The sequence below is a fragment of the Capricornis sumatraensis genome, chromosome 8 (assembly GCF_032405125.1).
Source record: "Capricornis sumatraensis isolate serow.1 chromosome 8, serow.2, whole genome shotgun sequence".
Taxonomy (NCBI): domain Eukaryota; kingdom Metazoa; phylum Chordata; class Mammalia; order Artiodactyla; family Bovidae; genus Capricornis; species Capricornis sumatraensis.
In genome coordinates this window covers 67939793-67957767 of record NC_091076.1, presented here as the reverse complement: position 1 = coordinate 67957767, position 17975 = coordinate 67939793, and the positions used below count along the sequence as shown (strand labels likewise).

Genomic DNA, 17975 nt, shown 5'->3' with positions numbered 1-17975 from the left:
TGTATACAATAATCAACCTCAATAAAGAGTAGAAAAAAAAAAGTACAGAAGACGGACTTATACTAAGACATACGACAATAAAAACTGTGTGTCATTTAGTGTAATGAGAGGCAGATATAAAAATGGAACGGCACACAGAGTGCTCAGAAACAGAATACATGTAATACATATGTACATATAAAAACTTCATACACAATAAAAGTGGCACCACAAATTAACAGGGAAAGAATAGATTACTTAGTAGGTGACACCGAGAAAACTTGCTCATCATATAGAAGAAAGTGAAACTGGATTCCTTTAGAGAACCACACACACAGGGGGATTTTGAACGGATTAAAGACCTAAATATGAAAGGTGAAACTATACAGTTCATAGAAGAAAACACAGGAGAGTACCTCTGTGACCTGGAGACAAGGCAAGCCCTCTTAAACAAAATTCCAAAACACAAAGGATAAGGCAAAAAAAGTTGAAGATTTTCAATTATGTCAAAATTAAGGATTCTCTTCAACAAAGCATATTAGAAAGTTCAATAGAACCCCTACAGTAGGAGAATATATTTATAAGGTCTGAAGTGAAAGAGAGACTAATGTCTAAAACAGTCCAGGAATTCCTGCTCATCAGCAAACAACGATATTAACTCCAGAAGAAAAGTGGACGAAAGGTATGAATGGGCAGTTTACAGGAAACCCCCAAAAGCAAACAAGCATTTAATTAGATGCTCAAGTTTAATGGTAATCGGAGAAAGAGGAAATATAATAAAACGGCGAGATCTCATTATACTTATTAGTCTGGCAAAATCTAGGTACCTGGATGATACTGAAAATGATGTGGGCACATAGGAACCTCTACATGCAAACTGGTGATGTGCAAACTGGCAGGCATCCTGGAGAGGAGCAGCCAGGTCTACATATGCCCAACGACCCAGCCGCCCTTCCCCTGATGGATACTCCCTTCTCACAGAGGGACATGAATTCTTTTTGTATGCATGTATCAATTCTCACATTAAAACGTTTCATACAGAAGGTATGGAAATGGGTAAGGGGGATAAAAAGAAATATCTGAGTGAGCAAATGGAATGAAAAGGGACCCTGCACAGATCAACGATGACAGGTACCCTGATCTTAGGAGCAGTGCTAAGTCAGCATTACACACTTCCGTCAAGGGCTGGTGGTGGGTCATGACGAATGAGACAGCTGGTTTCAAATGAGTTGGTCAAGCTTTTGAATGACAAGACAGAAAAAAAGTCCTCTATGCAGTTAAGATGAGGGTAACAATCCAATTAACCACGAGACAAAAATCAGACTACTTCAGACATCTCTCTGATTCGGAATATCAGAAGACAAAATATCTTTGGCATTTGGAGGATATAATTGATTCTTGTTGCTGTGTACTAGAGAAACCAAGACAACACTGTAAAGCAATTATCTTCCAATTAAAAATAAATGTAAAAACATATTTAAAAAAATTGAACTCACACAGGTAAGCTTTCCATGTGCAAAGGCAACAGAAAACACTCTAAGAGATGCATAGACGCAAAAAAAAAATACATCATTGTGAACATTTCTTGAATCAAAGGAAGCATTCAACTCATTTTTAAGAACATAAAATCAAAGCCTTATCCTCATATAGAAAATGTAAGATTACCTTTTGTAGAAAGAGGACAATCCTTACAAGCATCTGAGCGCGGAGCTCTTCTAAGGTAAACAATGTTCGGGGTGTTCGAATGAAAATTTTGGTCTTCCCATAAGCCACATCATCCTGAAAGCCACAGTATTCGACCAGTTTCTTGACAGCCTCTTTGTCTGAGGGGAGGTCATGGTTGGGCCAGGTGAATTCAGAGATCATTTTGTACCTTGATGGGGGGGAATAAAAAACCAAACCAGGTCATAGATTAAGGGAGAAAAACCATGTGGTATCAATAGATGCAGAAAAGCTATTCAATAAAATTCATGCTTCATAGAAAGGAAAAAAGAAAAACTTCTTAGCAAACTCAGAATAGAGATGAATTTCACTAGCCTCATATGAGACACATAAAAAGCCTTCAATAAAATATAATACTCCTTTAGGATAATAAATCTTACTAAACCAGGGTTAGAAGGGTATTCCTTAATTTGATAAAAGCTGTTTGCCAAAAACTTGCAGCAAATATTATCGGTAACATGGCAACCTTGGAAGCATTCTCTTTGCAAACAGAAACAAGACAAAGATGCCTCTATCATGGGTGTTTGAAAACATTTCTTAAGAACAACATGACTCGTTTCAAAGGAAATCAACCAGATCTTCAGATAAACTATCATCAGTAAAAGAAAACCAAGCTGTGTTTTACACGTAACGTTAATACACAAAAATCATTTGCAATTCTACATACAAGTAGCCACCAGTTCCTCAATATGTGGGCCTCTTAATAAGTTAGTTTAGCACACACCAGCTTCTTGGTGACGGTGATCATGAGTGAGACGGAAGTCAAAGTCTCAGCCTTGCATAACCTAATCTCACAAGCAACATTCCATCACTTTTGCCATATTCCATTTTGCTAGAAGCAATTCACGAGGGGCATCCCACTCTCCTGGGAAAAGGAGTACGCGGGCATGAATACCAGGAAGCGGGGATCATTGGGACCAGCTTGGAAGGCTGCCTACCACAGTGCTTTCCCCCTACCCTTGGTGCAAAGTTGTTTACATGGAGTCAAACTTAGTGTGTTTTTCACACATTGCATCTGAATTTTAAGTCTTAGTGAAAAGAGCTTCTCCTCACACTTAGATTACAGGGTAATTCACTTAGGGGTTCTTCTAGGATTTGTATGTTTCCATTGTTTACATTTGGAGCTCTGATTCACTTGTAATTTATCTGGGTACATGGAATGGATCCAACTTTACTTCTGAAAAAACTCTATTTCCAATATTATTTACTAAAAAGTCGGTCTTTCTCCCTCTGAGTTAATATGCCATTTTATCATATGCTAAATTTTCATATGTACTTTAATTCATTTCTAGGCTCTTTGGTCTGTTTCACTGCTCTCTCTGCCCATCAGTGCCACATGGTTTTAATTATAGATGTTATATTTTAATACCCAGTGGTCTTTTTTCTTTCTTTTCCTTTTAAAGGTCTTTCTAGATATTCTTGGATGTTTATTTTTCTATATGAACTTTAGAAGTAATTTGCATAGGGAAAAACAATCACAAAACAAATCCTTCCGGGTATTTTTTGGGGTTCCCACGCGTTACATTTGGCTATGATGTCCAGTTGTCCCACCCAAGAACCAAGGATTGGTTCAAGGCTACTTTTGCACCTTCCAGGACTCTTCATATTTTCCTCCTAGGAATTTACCCATTTCTGGTTAAGATAGTATGTATCTAAGGGGCACCTGATTCCTCCTTCTTGATATTTCTCTCTTTTCCTAGTTTCTTTGCCAGCTTCCGTGGCAGCATGCTCTTCCTGGATTCCTCCTGTCTCTGGATATTTCTTCTCAATCTCATTTCTGGCTACTGTTCTTCACTACTGGACCTCCAAATGGTGGAGTGCCCCGGGGCTCATATCAAGCCCTCGTCTCTCTATGTACAACCTCCCACTTCACCTCATCTATTCCGCCCACTTCATTTTTCAACTCAAGCAATTATTATCCCAAGCCCAGTTCTCAACTCTGAATTTCACACTCACATATCCAGGGCCTATACAGACCTTAAGGCATTTTAAATTCCTCTTTCAGTCCTTCCAACCACAAAGTCATTGGTTACCAAAGCCAGAATCCTGGGAATCGCATTTGATTCCTGCTCTTCTCTATCATTCCTTCTCATTCATCATCGAGTCTATTGATTCCACCTCCGAAACATGTTTAAAATCCAGCTACTCTCATCTTCATTGCCACAATCCTAAGAGAAACCACCACCAAGTTTACTACAACAGACTCCTAAACTGTTTCCCACTTCTTCTTCAATCCATTCTGCATATTCAGCAGTCAGAGCAGTACCCAAACGCCTCACAACACTTTTATCTTTTACTGCCCTCCTGCTTTCATTGCTCTGCTCCAATAACCTTGGCCTTCTTCAGGGTCTCGGTGTTGTGGTTGCCTCTTTCTTGCTTTGAGGCTTTGTATACGCTGTTCCCACTGCCTGGAATACTTTTTTTTTTTTTTAATGGAAATCCTGATTAGTCTTTCGGACTCTGTTGGAGAGGGAGAGGGTGGGATGATTTGGGAGAATGGCATTGAAACATGAATAATATCACATATGAAATGAGTCGCCAGCCCAGGTTCGATGCATGATACTGGATGCTTGGGGCTGGTGCACTGGGACGACCCAGAGGGATGGTACGGGGAGGGAGGAGGGAGGGGGGTCCAGGATGGGGAACACGTGTATACCCGTGGCAGATTCATGTTGACATATGGCAAAACCAATACAGTATTGTAAAGTAATTAACCTCCAATTAAAATAAATAAATTCATATTAAAAATGTATCTATTTGGCTGCGTGAGGGGACATGCAGGATCTTCCATTTTAGTTGCAGCATTTGAAATATTTAGTTGCAGCATGCGAACTCTTTGCTGCACCATGTGGGATCTAGTTCCCTAACCAGGGATTGAATCTGGGCCCCCTGCACTGGTCTAGTCTTAGCCATTGGGCCGTCAGGGAAGTTTCCTGGAATGCTTTTTTTTAAAAGCTACTCTTTGAAAGGTGGAGACTTCTCATCTTCCAGTCTTTTTTGATTTTCCTTCATCAACCATCATCCCCATTATTCCTAAAACAACCAGTTGCATTTCTTTTCCTCACACCATTCATCTCAGTTTGCAATCATATTGATTTGAGGGTCTGTCTGTTGAATGTCAGTCTACAGGTGCCACAAAGGCGGAGATTTTGTTTTGTTCCTCACTATAAGCCACGTGCCTACCATGTTGTCTGCCACACAGTGAGGAGAGAGATATGTGTTGAATAAAAGAATGGAAGAAAATACATTTAAAAGTCTAGTCACTTGCCAGATAGAGACAGAAACGGAAGAGTTCTGATACAAAGAGAGAGGTAATGATGTGCGATATCACATGAAAAAAGGAAATAAAATTCAAAAGCTTGCAAATTAATTGTGAAACTAGAATAAGAGTCAACAGGCAGTAATGGTGTGTGTTGAAAGTTTTAGGCATTCTGCAGGAACTAGAAGAAATCGTACAGCCACACTGCTCAGGTAACACGTCAGGGTAACGGTGCCCTTCCTCTCTTTCCCATGGTTAAGGGCACAACCCCAGCTCTCCAGCAAACCAGCATCCTGAACTTGCAAATTAAAAAGCTGAACTCATCTGCTTTCTGACAACTAGTTTTTTAACCTCCCTGGAAGACTTTAGCAGCTTCTAAGGTTATCAGTACCTTTAAAATCCTTCTCTCTCTCTTTTGATAAAAGAATGAAAGTGACAAGTAGAAGTCTAGGCTCAAAGCTAGCTTACAAAATAAATCTGCAGAATCTACAAAACACAGACCCACTGTGGAAATGTTACTTATTCTCCCACCAAGACTGAAAACATTCGTCTAGTGTCCTACACACTTTCCATCCTACCCCATACAGCACTGTTCATCAGTTCAATCAGTATATGTAAATATTATATTTATATGAAAATACATTCTTTTCCCTTGTCTTGTTAATTAACATTTCTATCCTTTCCATAAACAGTACAAGTCTTTACTTCTCTATATTCCTCATTCCCATTTTAATTTTTGTTGCAAATGATTACTACTCATGTCCTTCCCCGCCCCCTACCCCCTGTTACAATGGAAACCACTTGTATAGATGTCACAAGAAGTTTTGCTGACTTATTTGTTCAATGTTGGCTTTTTGCACTCCACATTTCCCTTCTGCACTTATATTCCTTTTTGCTAAAGTACACCCTTTCAAAGATTTTTCAGAGGAGTCTAGGGATAGTAAACTTTCTGAACTTATACATGACAGGAAATTTATTTTGTTTTCATTCTGCGCACTCTCTTTTTTTCGGTCTGTGCTGGGTCTTCACTGCTGCAGGTGGGTTTTCTCCAGCTGCAGCGAGTGGGGTCTACTCCCCAGTTGCAATGCTCGGGCTTCTCACGGTAGTGGCTTCTCTTGTTGTGGGGCACAGGCTTAGTTGCCTCACAGCATATACAATCTTCCCGAACCGGGGATGGAACCTGTGTCCCTTGCATTGGCAGGCAGACTCTTTACCACTGGACCACCAGGGAAGTTCCCTACCCACACTCTTGAACTTGGCATGGAATAAAATGCTAAGTGTAAACTTCATTCCCTTTCACCGTGAAGATACTGCTCCTTTGTCTGTTTACACTAAATGTTGCTAATGAGAAGTCTGATGACGGTATGAGTCTCAGTTCCTCATAGGTAGTTTGCCTTTCTTCTTGGGAAATCTAAGCATTTTTCATTATGCCTAGAGTTCTGAAAGTGAACATAATGTAAGTTCATTTAAAAAATTCATATGTTTTACACTTGGTGTATTCTTTCAATCTGACCCCTGGACTCTTCTTTCCTTCTAGCGCTCCTGCTAAATGGTTTTTGGCCCTCCTGGATCAAACTTACACTTGGTGTGACCTTTCTTTAGAACGTTCCATCTCTTTTTCTCTGTGATGAGGTCTGGGAGAAGTCTTCAGCTTGATATTCTAGCTCGATCTTCTAGCTCACTAACTCATTTAAAAGAAGTTTAGTGGATTGGGGGCAGGAAGAGAAGGGGACGACCGAGGATGAGATGGCTGGATGGCATCATGGACTCGATGGACGTGAGTCTGAGTGAACTCCGGGAGTTGGTGATGGACAGGGAGGCCTGGCGTGCTGCGATTCATGGGGTCGCAAAGAGTCGGACACGACTGAGCGACTGAACTGAACTGAGTTTGAAAAAAAATTTTTTTTAATTATGGTAAATTTTATGTATAGTAAAATGCACACATTTAAATACACAATTCAGTAAGTTTTGAAAAATGTGTACACTCATGAAACTGACATGTCCACCAAGATGAAGATCACCTACACAATCACAAAGAGCTCCCACACTACCTTTCCCCCTTTCCAGCCAACTCTCAACCGAAAGCAAAGCACTGCTCTGGATTGTTTTCTGTTCATGAGCTTCATATAAATGGCAGCATAAAGTATGTACTCTCTGGTGACGCCTTTTCACATAATGATTTATTCATCCATGCTGCTGTTGTAGTATCAGCTGTTCATTATCTTTTTTTTTTTTTTTTGGCCACACTGCATGGCATGTGGGATCTTAGTTCCCGGACCAGGGATTGAACCCACGGCCCCTGCATTGGAAGAGTGGAGTCTTAACCACTGGATCACCAGGGAAGTCCCTGTTCATTCTCTTTAATGCTGACTTGTAACCATTGTATGATGACACTATAAATTGCTGGCTCATTCTATCGATGGACAATTCACTCCAACTGTGCTTAATTTGGTTTTCATTTTCCAAATCCCTAATTGCTTCTTTTAAACAACAACCTGTTCTTGTTTTGAACTTCATATTCCTACTTTCGGACCAAAATTCTCTCCTTTATCTCTCTGAGAACATGAATAGGCTTTTTCCAAGGTCTTCTGCTCCTTGCTCTAGTTCCTTGGGGCTGAGGTTTTGCATTTGTTGAGCTTATTGGTTCTTTCTCATTGGTCTGTTCTTTCTCAGATGTTTGATTGTTATCTCATCTCCTACCCTAGAATCCTCCTTCCTACATGCACGTCTTGGCCTTTGTTGGCCTCTTGTAAGGTGGCTACTTTTGCTTCCTGAATCTTGGCCAATATACCTATGATGTCTCCCTTGCAGTTGCTCAGGTGGTTATTTGTCCTGGCCATTACAGCAACCTCTCAGTGCTGCAGCTGGGATAAACTCCAGACTGTAGCCAAGATGTCTCCTGAACGCCAGCTGAAGCCTCACAAGGCAGTCTTTCCTTAAATCTGTGACCTCAGCATGCTTCTGGGTCTGCATGTCTGCCTCATATCATATTTAGGAGTGATTCACATCTTTAAGGCTCACTGAGCATCCCTCCTTTGATTTCATAGTGTGGCTGTGCATTTACTTGGCTTTAAATACACATATTTTATATCACTGGGGGATGTTCTGGAGTGGGAATGGGAGATTTAAGATTGTACTCCTAAGACTATCATATCTGAAATTCATAGGTTCTTTTGAACCTTTTCTATTTTTACATGAGTATTAGAAAACATAATCCAATCCTTGTAGCATGTCTTCTTTGCCAAAAAAACACACCAAGCATCTTGAGTTGAAAGTAAAATAAGTACAGCAACAGATTAAAAGTGAGTAAGGATCTGCACTTGCAAAATTCCTTGTCCCCGCCAAGTCAAGCTTGCTTATTCTCTTACTTCAACTACTCTCCATGGCTTCCTCTTTGTCTCATGATATTTTTTAGTTAGATAAATATACATTTTAGATAAACAATTCTTTCGGTTCAGCCCCATCCTATAGCTGCCCATTCCCACCCTGTCTTTCTAATACTTGACTTCTGCTGATCTTCAATAGGTGACAACACAAAAATAAATACTACCATCGAGTACTTGCTAGAATTCTGAGTAATGACAAGGGATGAGTAATCTTCCTATTAACATCATTTGACACTGAAATCAAGACAGAATGAACACATTCCTACTCTACAGCTTCAATAAAAAAGAAAAACCAAATTTAAAGAACAGCATGATCTCAATAAAGAAAATGATCAGTTTTGAGCATGACTTTCTGAACAACAGAAAATTGTCTCATTTTTCTAGGCTATTCTGCTATAAAGTTTGATTCGTTCCAAGAGTCTCCAATTAGCGTGAATCTCTTTCACTTCTGCACACAAGTAGCTGAACACTGGTGGAGAACAAAAGCTGATGCTGGGTGGGGGGACAGGGTCTCACTATACACTATATCTCAAACCTCAAATGGGTGCTCAGGTCTTCCTGGTAGCAAAACCACTGGAACAGTGGGAAAGCTCTCCCACTCTCTAAAATGAGTATTTCTGTTTCCTTGTCAACCTCCTTCACCACCTCTCTTGATCCTCACTCTCAGGCTCACGACCTTGCCTCATACTTCAAGAAGAAATAGAAGCAGTCAGATAGGAACACCTTCATTTGTGCATCAGTTGGCCTTTGAGGCTTCCTGGCTTGGTTTTCATATTCTCTGCCTTTCGTCCTGTTGCTAGGGGAGAAGGATCCCTGCTCCCATCTAAAGCTGACCAACCTTCCACTTGTACTGGGATTTCATTCCTTGCCTTCTCAAGGAGGTTATTATTTCAGTTATGGCCCTCCCTTCTGCGTGGCTGGTTTCTCTCTCTGTTCTGAATCATCACCACCTGCATTTTGAACATTTTCTACAGTCTCCTTGACTTCACATTCCACTCTGGCTGCTGCTTCCATTTTTCTCTGTTCTCATTCACAACACACATCCGTGGACATCCAACTCCTCACTTCACTTTCCCATCCTGCTCAAATGGGGCTCTGACCAGGTCTTTCTCCTCTGACTTCTGTGCTGCCTGGTCTAATGCTTAAGCTTCTGCTATTCTCTTACTTGATGGCATAGTAATATTTAATATAATTGTACTTTTCGTCTTGAAATGCCATCTTCTCTTGGCTTCCGTGACCTAACCCTCTTCTGATATTTCTTCTCTCTTGTTGGTCACTTCTTCTCTTCTCTTTGCTGGTTCTTTCATGTCAGACCACAAACCTAAATGCTGGCATGGGCCTTCTTTTCTATCAAGTCCCAAGACTTTATATATAATGTATGTATCAGTAACTCCAAACTTTCTATTTCCAGCCTGGAAGTCTTCACAGAACTCCAGATTTATATGTCTAGTAGATTATTTTGTATTTCTACCTAGGCATTTAGAAGCCATTTCAAACCTAACATAGTCAAGAGACAAATCTTGATTTCATCTTTGCCCTAGTTCCGTGTCCACCTCTTCAAACTTCTCTTCCCCAATCTTTCTTATCTCAGAAAATGGTACTATGCTTATCCAGATGCTCAAGCCAAAATCTACCTGTTACCCTCCATCCTTCTCTACTCCTCTCTCACTGAGTCAATCCATTGGCAAGTCTTGTCCACTTTCCCCCCAAACTTATCCTGAATCAGTCCACTACTCTTGGATCTACAATAATTCCTTGTTCAGGGCACTCTCATTGAGCCGCCTCTCCTGGATTCCTGCAATAGCATCTCTAAATGTCCCCCTGCTTCCTATTCACACAGCAGCCATAGTGATCTCTTAAAACATCCATAAGATTGTGTGGCTCCCTGCATAAAATCCACCAATGGTTTTCTACCACGCTTGGCCAAAATCTAAACTGTTTAGTCTGGATGACAACATGTAACATGATCTGGCCCCCGTCCATCTCTCTGATCTCAACCACTGGCCTGTTGCTCAGCATCCTCCAACCATACAGGATGATGTTTGGTCCCTAAAACACAACACTTATTTCTGCAAAAGAGACTTTTCTCCACTGTTTCCTCTGCTTCACCTGCTCTTTTTCTTTGACCTTTGTATGGCTGACTCCTTACATTCATTACTGTCTACTTAGAGACTCCTCACCAACCAATATTTTATGTGTCTGTTTATTCATTCATATTTTTGTGAAATCTGTAGTCTAAAACATAGGAAATGTTGAATAAATATTTTAAAATAAATGAAAGGATGGGATTTAAAACACTATTTTTAAGATCCCAGGTGTCAATGAGCATTATTGTTACCAATAATAAATAACAATAGCAATGACACCTTATATTGAGTGATTACTATATGCCAGGTTCCCATTCTAGGTGCTTTATTTTATATATGTTATCTCATTTCACCCAAAGCAGCCTTACCAAGTAATTGCTATTATTATTCCCATTTAAAAAATTAATTTTCTCCATTCTACACATAGGAAACAGAGGCAACTGGAAAGTTATATGATTTTCCCAAGGTCAAAAATCCCAGTCAAAGCCAGGATTCAATCAGGGAGACTAATTTTAGGGCCTCCATGATGATCTACTTAGTATCTTTTTCAGTAATGATAAGCAGCATTAACTGAACATCTACTATGTGCCAGGCACCTAGGCTTTTCACTTTGGTTAATTTAAGTCTCACAACAAAAGCCTTATAAGGTAGCATTACTATACTCATTTTCCAAATGCAGAAACAAAGAAGTTAAATTTCTAGCTCCAGGTCATGCAACAAACATGTGGTATAGCCAGGATTCCAACCCACCTGTGACTTTAAATCCTTGTTTTCTCTCCTATACTACATGCTTATATTTTCCCAATGAAGAATTCATTTTTTTCCTCATGGTCCGTAAGCCACAAACTCAAGGGGTTTCCTGCCAATTCTAGAAAAGTCTTTCATATCCGTAGTTTCCTCAACTATTCTGTCCATTCAACAAATATTTAGACTGCCTGATGTGAGCTGACGCGTTGTTTAACATAGGGAGGACTCCATAAGTCTCAGTGTGCCACTGGGTTTCTTTGTTTCATCTGTTCTCACCTGTGAAGAAACTTCTCGTAGGTCTGGCGGAAGGCAAAGCCTGCCCGACGCACCCTCACGTTTTCTAGGAGTCCGAGATACTCTACTTGATGCCGGCAGCGTTCATCATCAAAGATCTGTGGGGATTTCATGTCGTTGGGTTTGATGCAACGTACGTAATATGGTTCCTAAAGAAAGAAACCGGCAAACGGTAAGCTTCACTGGAGAAAAATCTCGGACTAAAGACACTAACATGAAAAGGAACGCATTTGAGTCAGTTCTAATGAGGTGGATGAACCTAGAGCCTATTACACTGAGTGAAGTAAGTCAGAAAGAGAAAAACAAATATCATATATTAATGCATATATAGCTTCCCTGGTGGCTCAGAGGTTAAAGCGTCTGCCTCCAATGTGGGAGACCCGGGTTCGATCCCTGGGTCAGGAAGATCCCCTGGAGAAGGAAATGGCAACCCACTCCAGTATTCCTGCCTGGAGAATTCCATGGACGGAGGAGCCTGGTAGGCTACAGTCTACAGAGTCGCAAAGAGTCGGACAGGACTGAGCGACTTCACTTTCACTTTCTTTCAATGCATATATATGGAGTCTAGAAAGATGGTACTGATGAGCCTCTTTGCAGGGCAGGAGTTGGAGACGCAGACAGACAGACTTATGGACACAGTAGGGGAAGGAGAGGGTGGGACGAATTGAGAGAGGGGCATGGAAACATACACATCACCATATGTAAAAGAGACAGCCAGTGGGAATTTGCTGTATGATGCAGGGAGCTCAAACCTGGTGCTTTGTGACAACCTAGAGGGGTGGGATGGGGAGGGAGGTGAGAGGGAGGTTCAGGAGGGAGGGGACATAGGTATACCTATGGCTGACTCATGTTGACGTATGGCAGAAACCAACACAATACTGTAAGGCAATTATCCTCCAATTAAAAATAAATAAATTTTTAAAAAAAGACACTATGACTAACATGTAATTAGTGTTAACTGTGTCAAATGAAGCTTTGTGACTCTAATTTCTCAGGCACAGACTTGTGAAAAATTCTTCCTTTCCTTTCAATTTAAGCTTGGAAGTTCTCAGGCATTCAGCTACATTTTTGTATTATTATATTTTAGGATTCATCAGGAAGAGTAGAAGTGGAATAAAACTAGTGTGTAAGTAATTGAGACAAGTAAACAGCAAGTTTTTATGTATTTACAGAAACATGATTAAAAGTAACAGAAGTAATTTAATAGAAAGAGTCAGAAGCTATGATAAAGATACATTGCAATGAAGAATATAAAATATTAGGCATAGCTCTGGCACATGTAAGTGGTCGATTCAGCTTTGAATCATTTCAGTCCTTCAAACTAGAATAGTTTCTCTGGAATATCAGTGCTTTTAGATGCTTAAATGGAGCAAAAGAAATCTAGACAAAGATTATATACAAAAATGGCCCTCTAATTACTTCTATAAATAGTTCTGCAAATAAAATGCTTGGAACAAGATAAAAGTTAATCAGATATACAAGAAGCCAAGATAACATGAATTAGAAGTAGCAAAACAATATACAAAATAAAAAGATCTGCAGGGGTCCAGATGCTGGGATTAGCAGATAGAAATATCAAAACAACTATATTTAGCATGTTCAAGATGACAAAAGGCAATATTAAGAATGTTTTAAAGAACCAGAACTATAAAAAAGAACCAAACCAAAGAGAAGACCAATGACTTAAAGATACAATAGTAGAAATTAAGAACTCAGTGGACCAGTAGAAGAGTAGATTGGAAATAGTTCAGGAAAAAAATGGTAAACTAGAAGGAAAGTGAGAAGAATTTTCCCAGAATGGATCATGGAGAGACAAAAAGACAGAAGATAAAGAAGAGAGGTTAAGAGGCATAGAAGACATACAGTGAGGTGCTTTCATTAACTGGAGTCCCAAGGAGAGGAGACAAAAGGGACAGAAGCAATATTTGAAGAGCTAATAGTCAAAAAGACTTGGCAAAACTGATGAAAATCAATCAAGCTGTAACAAACTGAAAAAGTGCTACAAACTGCATGCAAGATTTAAAAAAGTCACCTAGGTACATCAGTAAGACTTCTGAAAACCAAAGAAGAGCAGCCAGAAGGAAAAAGACTTATTACCTAAAGGAGCAACAAACAGTCTAATAGCTGACTTCTCAAAAGAAACTATGGAATACAGAAGACAAATGAATATTATGCTTGAAATGCTGAAAGGCTGCCAGTGCAGAATTTTACACCCTAGCAAACCTATTCTTCAAGAAGGAAAACACGTAAACCATTTCCAGGTAAACAAAAACAGGGAATTTGTCAACATCAGGCCTCATACACAGCAGGAGAAAATTCAAACAGAAGAAAAATGGCCCAAGATGAAGGTCAAAAAAGAAGGGGTAACACAGAGATGTTATGGGGAGGGAGGTGGGAGGGGGTTTCATGTTTGGGTACACATGTAAGAATTAAAGATTTTAAAATTTAATAAAAAAAAAAAAATTAAAATAAAATAAAAAAAAAAAAAAAAAAAAGAAGGGGTAAATGAGGAAATTTAAACAGATATTAGCAGTAACAATGGTGATGGTGATGTCATCATCTTAGACTTAAAATTATATATGAACATATTGTATATATTTACATATATATATAAATGAGATAAATATTTGTAAGTACATGACTAAAACAGCACATAAGTTGGGAGGAAGACAAATGGAATTAAGATGTTTTATGGACCTTGCATTGTCCAGGAAGGAGGTAAAAGCACCAAATAATATTAGATTTTTATAAATGACGCCATAATAATTTGAGTAACCACTGAAACAGTATTATGGCGTAAATCTTCCAAAATAATAAAGTTAATAAGCGTAGTAATAAAATATCATTGTGATACTAGTGGTTGAGGGGTGGTACAAGGAAAGGATGCCTCCCTAGGTCTAACTAAACATTCTGACTCAAAAGATTTACAGCCCACACTTGGCAGGAGTATACTCTGAAGGACAAGAACATGGCTTGCCAGCAGGCAGTGTCAATCAAGGTCATGTCGCAGCCCACACAGCAGTCAGGTGATAGCTTAGGCACAATGAGATGAGGTCTGTATCAGACAGATGTAGGAAGTGTCCGTGGTTTAAAAGCCTCACACCCCATAGGATTCAGTATCTCTTATAGCAACTCTAAAGATACAGCTTCCAGGGTCCTTGAAAGGGACATGCCTAATGCATGAGTCACCACACTTGGGAAGCCAAAAGTATGACATTCCCACCAGACATTTCTCATTTTCCCAGTGCAGGTGGAATTTATCAATAGGGGTAATTTTTACCTTAAGTGATGTTGCCTAGTAATATGGTTGATATACGTCAGAACAGAGGAACAGAGCTAGAAATTTAACTGAGGATATCAAGCAGAAGGAACAGAATTTTGCTTACCTTTCACCCACAGGAATCAGTCAAAAAGGTTAGAAAGGGCAAAAAAAGAAATAGAGAAGAGACAAATAGAAAGCACTAAGGAGATGGTCAATTTGTAAACAACATACAGTAGCTATGTTAAGAGTAAATGCAATAAATGATTTATTCAAAGGACAAAGATGGCCAGAATGAATAAAAAGCCAAAACTAACTCTGTATGCTACTTACGAGTCATATCTGAAGCATAAAGTCATGGAAAGACTGAAAGTTTTAAGGACAGACCATGCAAACCCTAGTCAAAAAGCTAGTTTTAACTATTTTATTCCTGCAAAAGTGACTTTAAGGCAAAAATCAATACAGAAATAAAGATTTCATAGTGATAAATGACTCAAATGCTAGGAAGATATAATAGTTCTAACTTGCATAAGCTTAATAAATTCACAAAATATTTAAAGCAAAAATGGAAGGCATATTAAGAAGTAGGCAAATTCAGAATTACAGTAGGTTTTATCACATTTCTGCACTGAAAAAACAAAGTAATTGTAAGAATGCAGAAACACTGGACAATAATATGATGGGCAACTTGACCTAACGACTGTGTATAGACTATTAAGTGCAAGTAATTCTAATACATAAAGAAAACTTACATCTCTTAGGGCTGAAATCACACAGAGTATATCCTCTGATCAAATGAGATTAAGTTAGAAATCAAGAGAAAGAAGATAATTAGAGGATCTTAAGATGATTGCAAATTAAGAAATATACTTCTAAATTATCCTTGGGTCAAAAAGAAAATTACAGTGTGAATTAGAAAATATTTTGAACTCAATAATTTATGCAATCATGTGGGCAAGGCAATCTTAGTATAAGGTATCATTTGAGTCATGTAAATAACTTTACTAAACAGAAACCAGTTGAATGGAATTTTACCAGTGTTGATTGATTATGCCCAGAAAGGGGTAACACTCACACCCAACTAAGGGGTGGGGAATGCCCTTTCATCCTGGTTAGTAATATAAGAACCTTCAGATAAGGAATCCAGTGCAAATGCTTTCTCTATATTTCATCAGCATTCTGTTTCAATTTATAAATGCCGCCTCCTCTCTCCTTATAAATATCCAGACTGACTCAACCTAAGAAATCCTAAATTTGACAAATTCCAAGCATCTTACTAAGGTTAAGTCACAAAAGTTAACAGTGATCTTATCATCTGGCACCGTTAATCCTTTTTCTCCCTATATGTTATGAGAAAAACATCCTTTGACAAAGTATGTGCTTGCTAAACCACTTAGTCGTGTCCGACTCTTTGGGACTCTATGGACTGTAGCCTGCCAGGCTCCTCTGTCCATGGGATTCTCCAGGCAAGAATACTGGAGCAGGTTGCCATTTCATCCTCCAGGGGATCTTCCCGACCCAGGGATTGAACCCGCATCTCTTGCATCTCCTGTATTGGCAGGAGGGTTCTTTACCACTAGTGCCACCTGGAAAGCCCTTGCCAAAGTACACTAATCAGTATATACATTAGCCAGAAGACACTGGGTTTAGATATTCATTTACTTAGCCTGTGTTGAACAGTATCAAATGGAGCCAATGGCAAATTAAAGTTCATTTAACTTACTGACCATCTATTCAGAGTGCTTTATGAGGTATCAGTGAAAGTCACTCTGTCGTGTCTGACTCTTTGCGACCCCATGGACTATGTAGTCCATGGAATTCTCCAGGCCAGAATACTGGAGTGGGTAGCCGTTTCTTTTTCTGGGAGATCTTCCCAACCCAGGGATTAAACCCAGGTCTTCCGCTTTGCAGGTGGATTCTTTACCAGCTGAGCCACCAGGGAAGCCCATGAGGTATCAAGAGAGAGATAAGATTAGAAGAAGTCATTCCTTAGATTCAAAAGACTTATAATCTAGGTGGCAATGAGACATGTGTTTAAAAATACTATGCGCTATAGTTAATAATACTATATTGTACATTTGAAAGTTGCTGAGAGAGTCTTAAAAGTTCTTATCAGTTCAGTTCAGTCGCTCAGTCGTGTCCGACTCTTTGCGACCCCATGAATCGCAGCACGCCAGGCTTCCCTGTCCATCACCAACTCCCGGAGTTCACTCAGACTCATGTCCATCGAGTCGGTGATGCCATACAGCCATCTCATCCTCTGTCGTCCCCTTCTCCTCCTGCCCCCAATTCCTCCCAGCATCAGAGTCTTTTCCAATGAGTCAACTCTTCCTATGAGGTGGCCAAAGTACTGGAGTTTCAGCTTTAGCATCAGTCCTTCCAAAGAACACCCAGGGCTGATTTCCTTTAGAATGGACTGGTTGGATCTCCTTGCAGTCCAAGGGACTCTCAAGAGTCTCCTCCAACACCACAGTTCAAAACCATCAATTCTTCGGCGCTCAGCCTTCTTCACAGTCCAACTCTCACATCCATACATGACCACAGGAAAAACCATAGCCTTGACTAGGCGGACCTTAGTCGGCAAAGTAATGTCTCTGCTTTTGAATATGCTATCTAGGTTGGTTATAACTTTTCTTCCAAGGAGTAAGCGTCTTTTGATTTCATGGCTGCAATCACCATCTGCAGTGACTTTGGAGCCCCCAAAATAAAGTCAGCCACTGCTTCCACTGTTTCCCCATCTATTTCCCATGAAGTGATGGGACCAGATGCCATGATCTTCGTTTTCTGAATGTTGAGCTTTAAGCCAACTTTTTCACTTTCCACTTTCACTTTCATCAAGAGGCTTTTTAGTTCCTCTTCACTTTCTGCCATAATAAAGTTTATGTATGGTTTATGTATGGTGATAGATGTTCATTAGACTTACTGTGGTGATTATTTTGCAAAATATACAAATGTCAAGTCATTACGTTGTGCACCTAAAATGGATAGTTATATGTCAATTATATGTCAATAAAATACATGAATAATTAAGAATTTTTGAATTAAGAAAACCACCATGTGAGCTCAAAAAAGCAGGCGTTAGGGACTTTCACTTCCAGTGATGAAGGACTAGGCAATTCCTATCAACCTTCCTGAGAAAGTCACTAGGAAAAAAGTGCTATACAAAATTATGGGGGGATGGGCAAAATCTTCATTGCATGAAGAGCTAATAACATAGCCAAGAAGACTAAAGTCCACGGGGG

The 17975-nt window shown here is 39.6% G+C and overlaps 1 protein-coding gene across 1 annotated transcript in view; it reads right to left on the bottom strand.

Moving 5' to 3' along the window:
• MYO1D (myosin ID) overlaps positions 1-17975 on the bottom strand; it is a 359813-nt gene that overhangs the window by 191107 nt on the left and 150731 nt on the right. The window contains exons 15-16 of the mRNA XM_068978746.1: positions 11457-11623; positions 1645-1852 (exon numbers count right to left, since the gene is read on the bottom strand). Of these exons, the coding sequence (XP_068834847.1) occupies positions 1645-1852; positions 11457-11623 (375 nt within the window). The remainder of the gene's footprint in view (positions 1-1644; positions 1853-11456; positions 11624-17975) is intronic.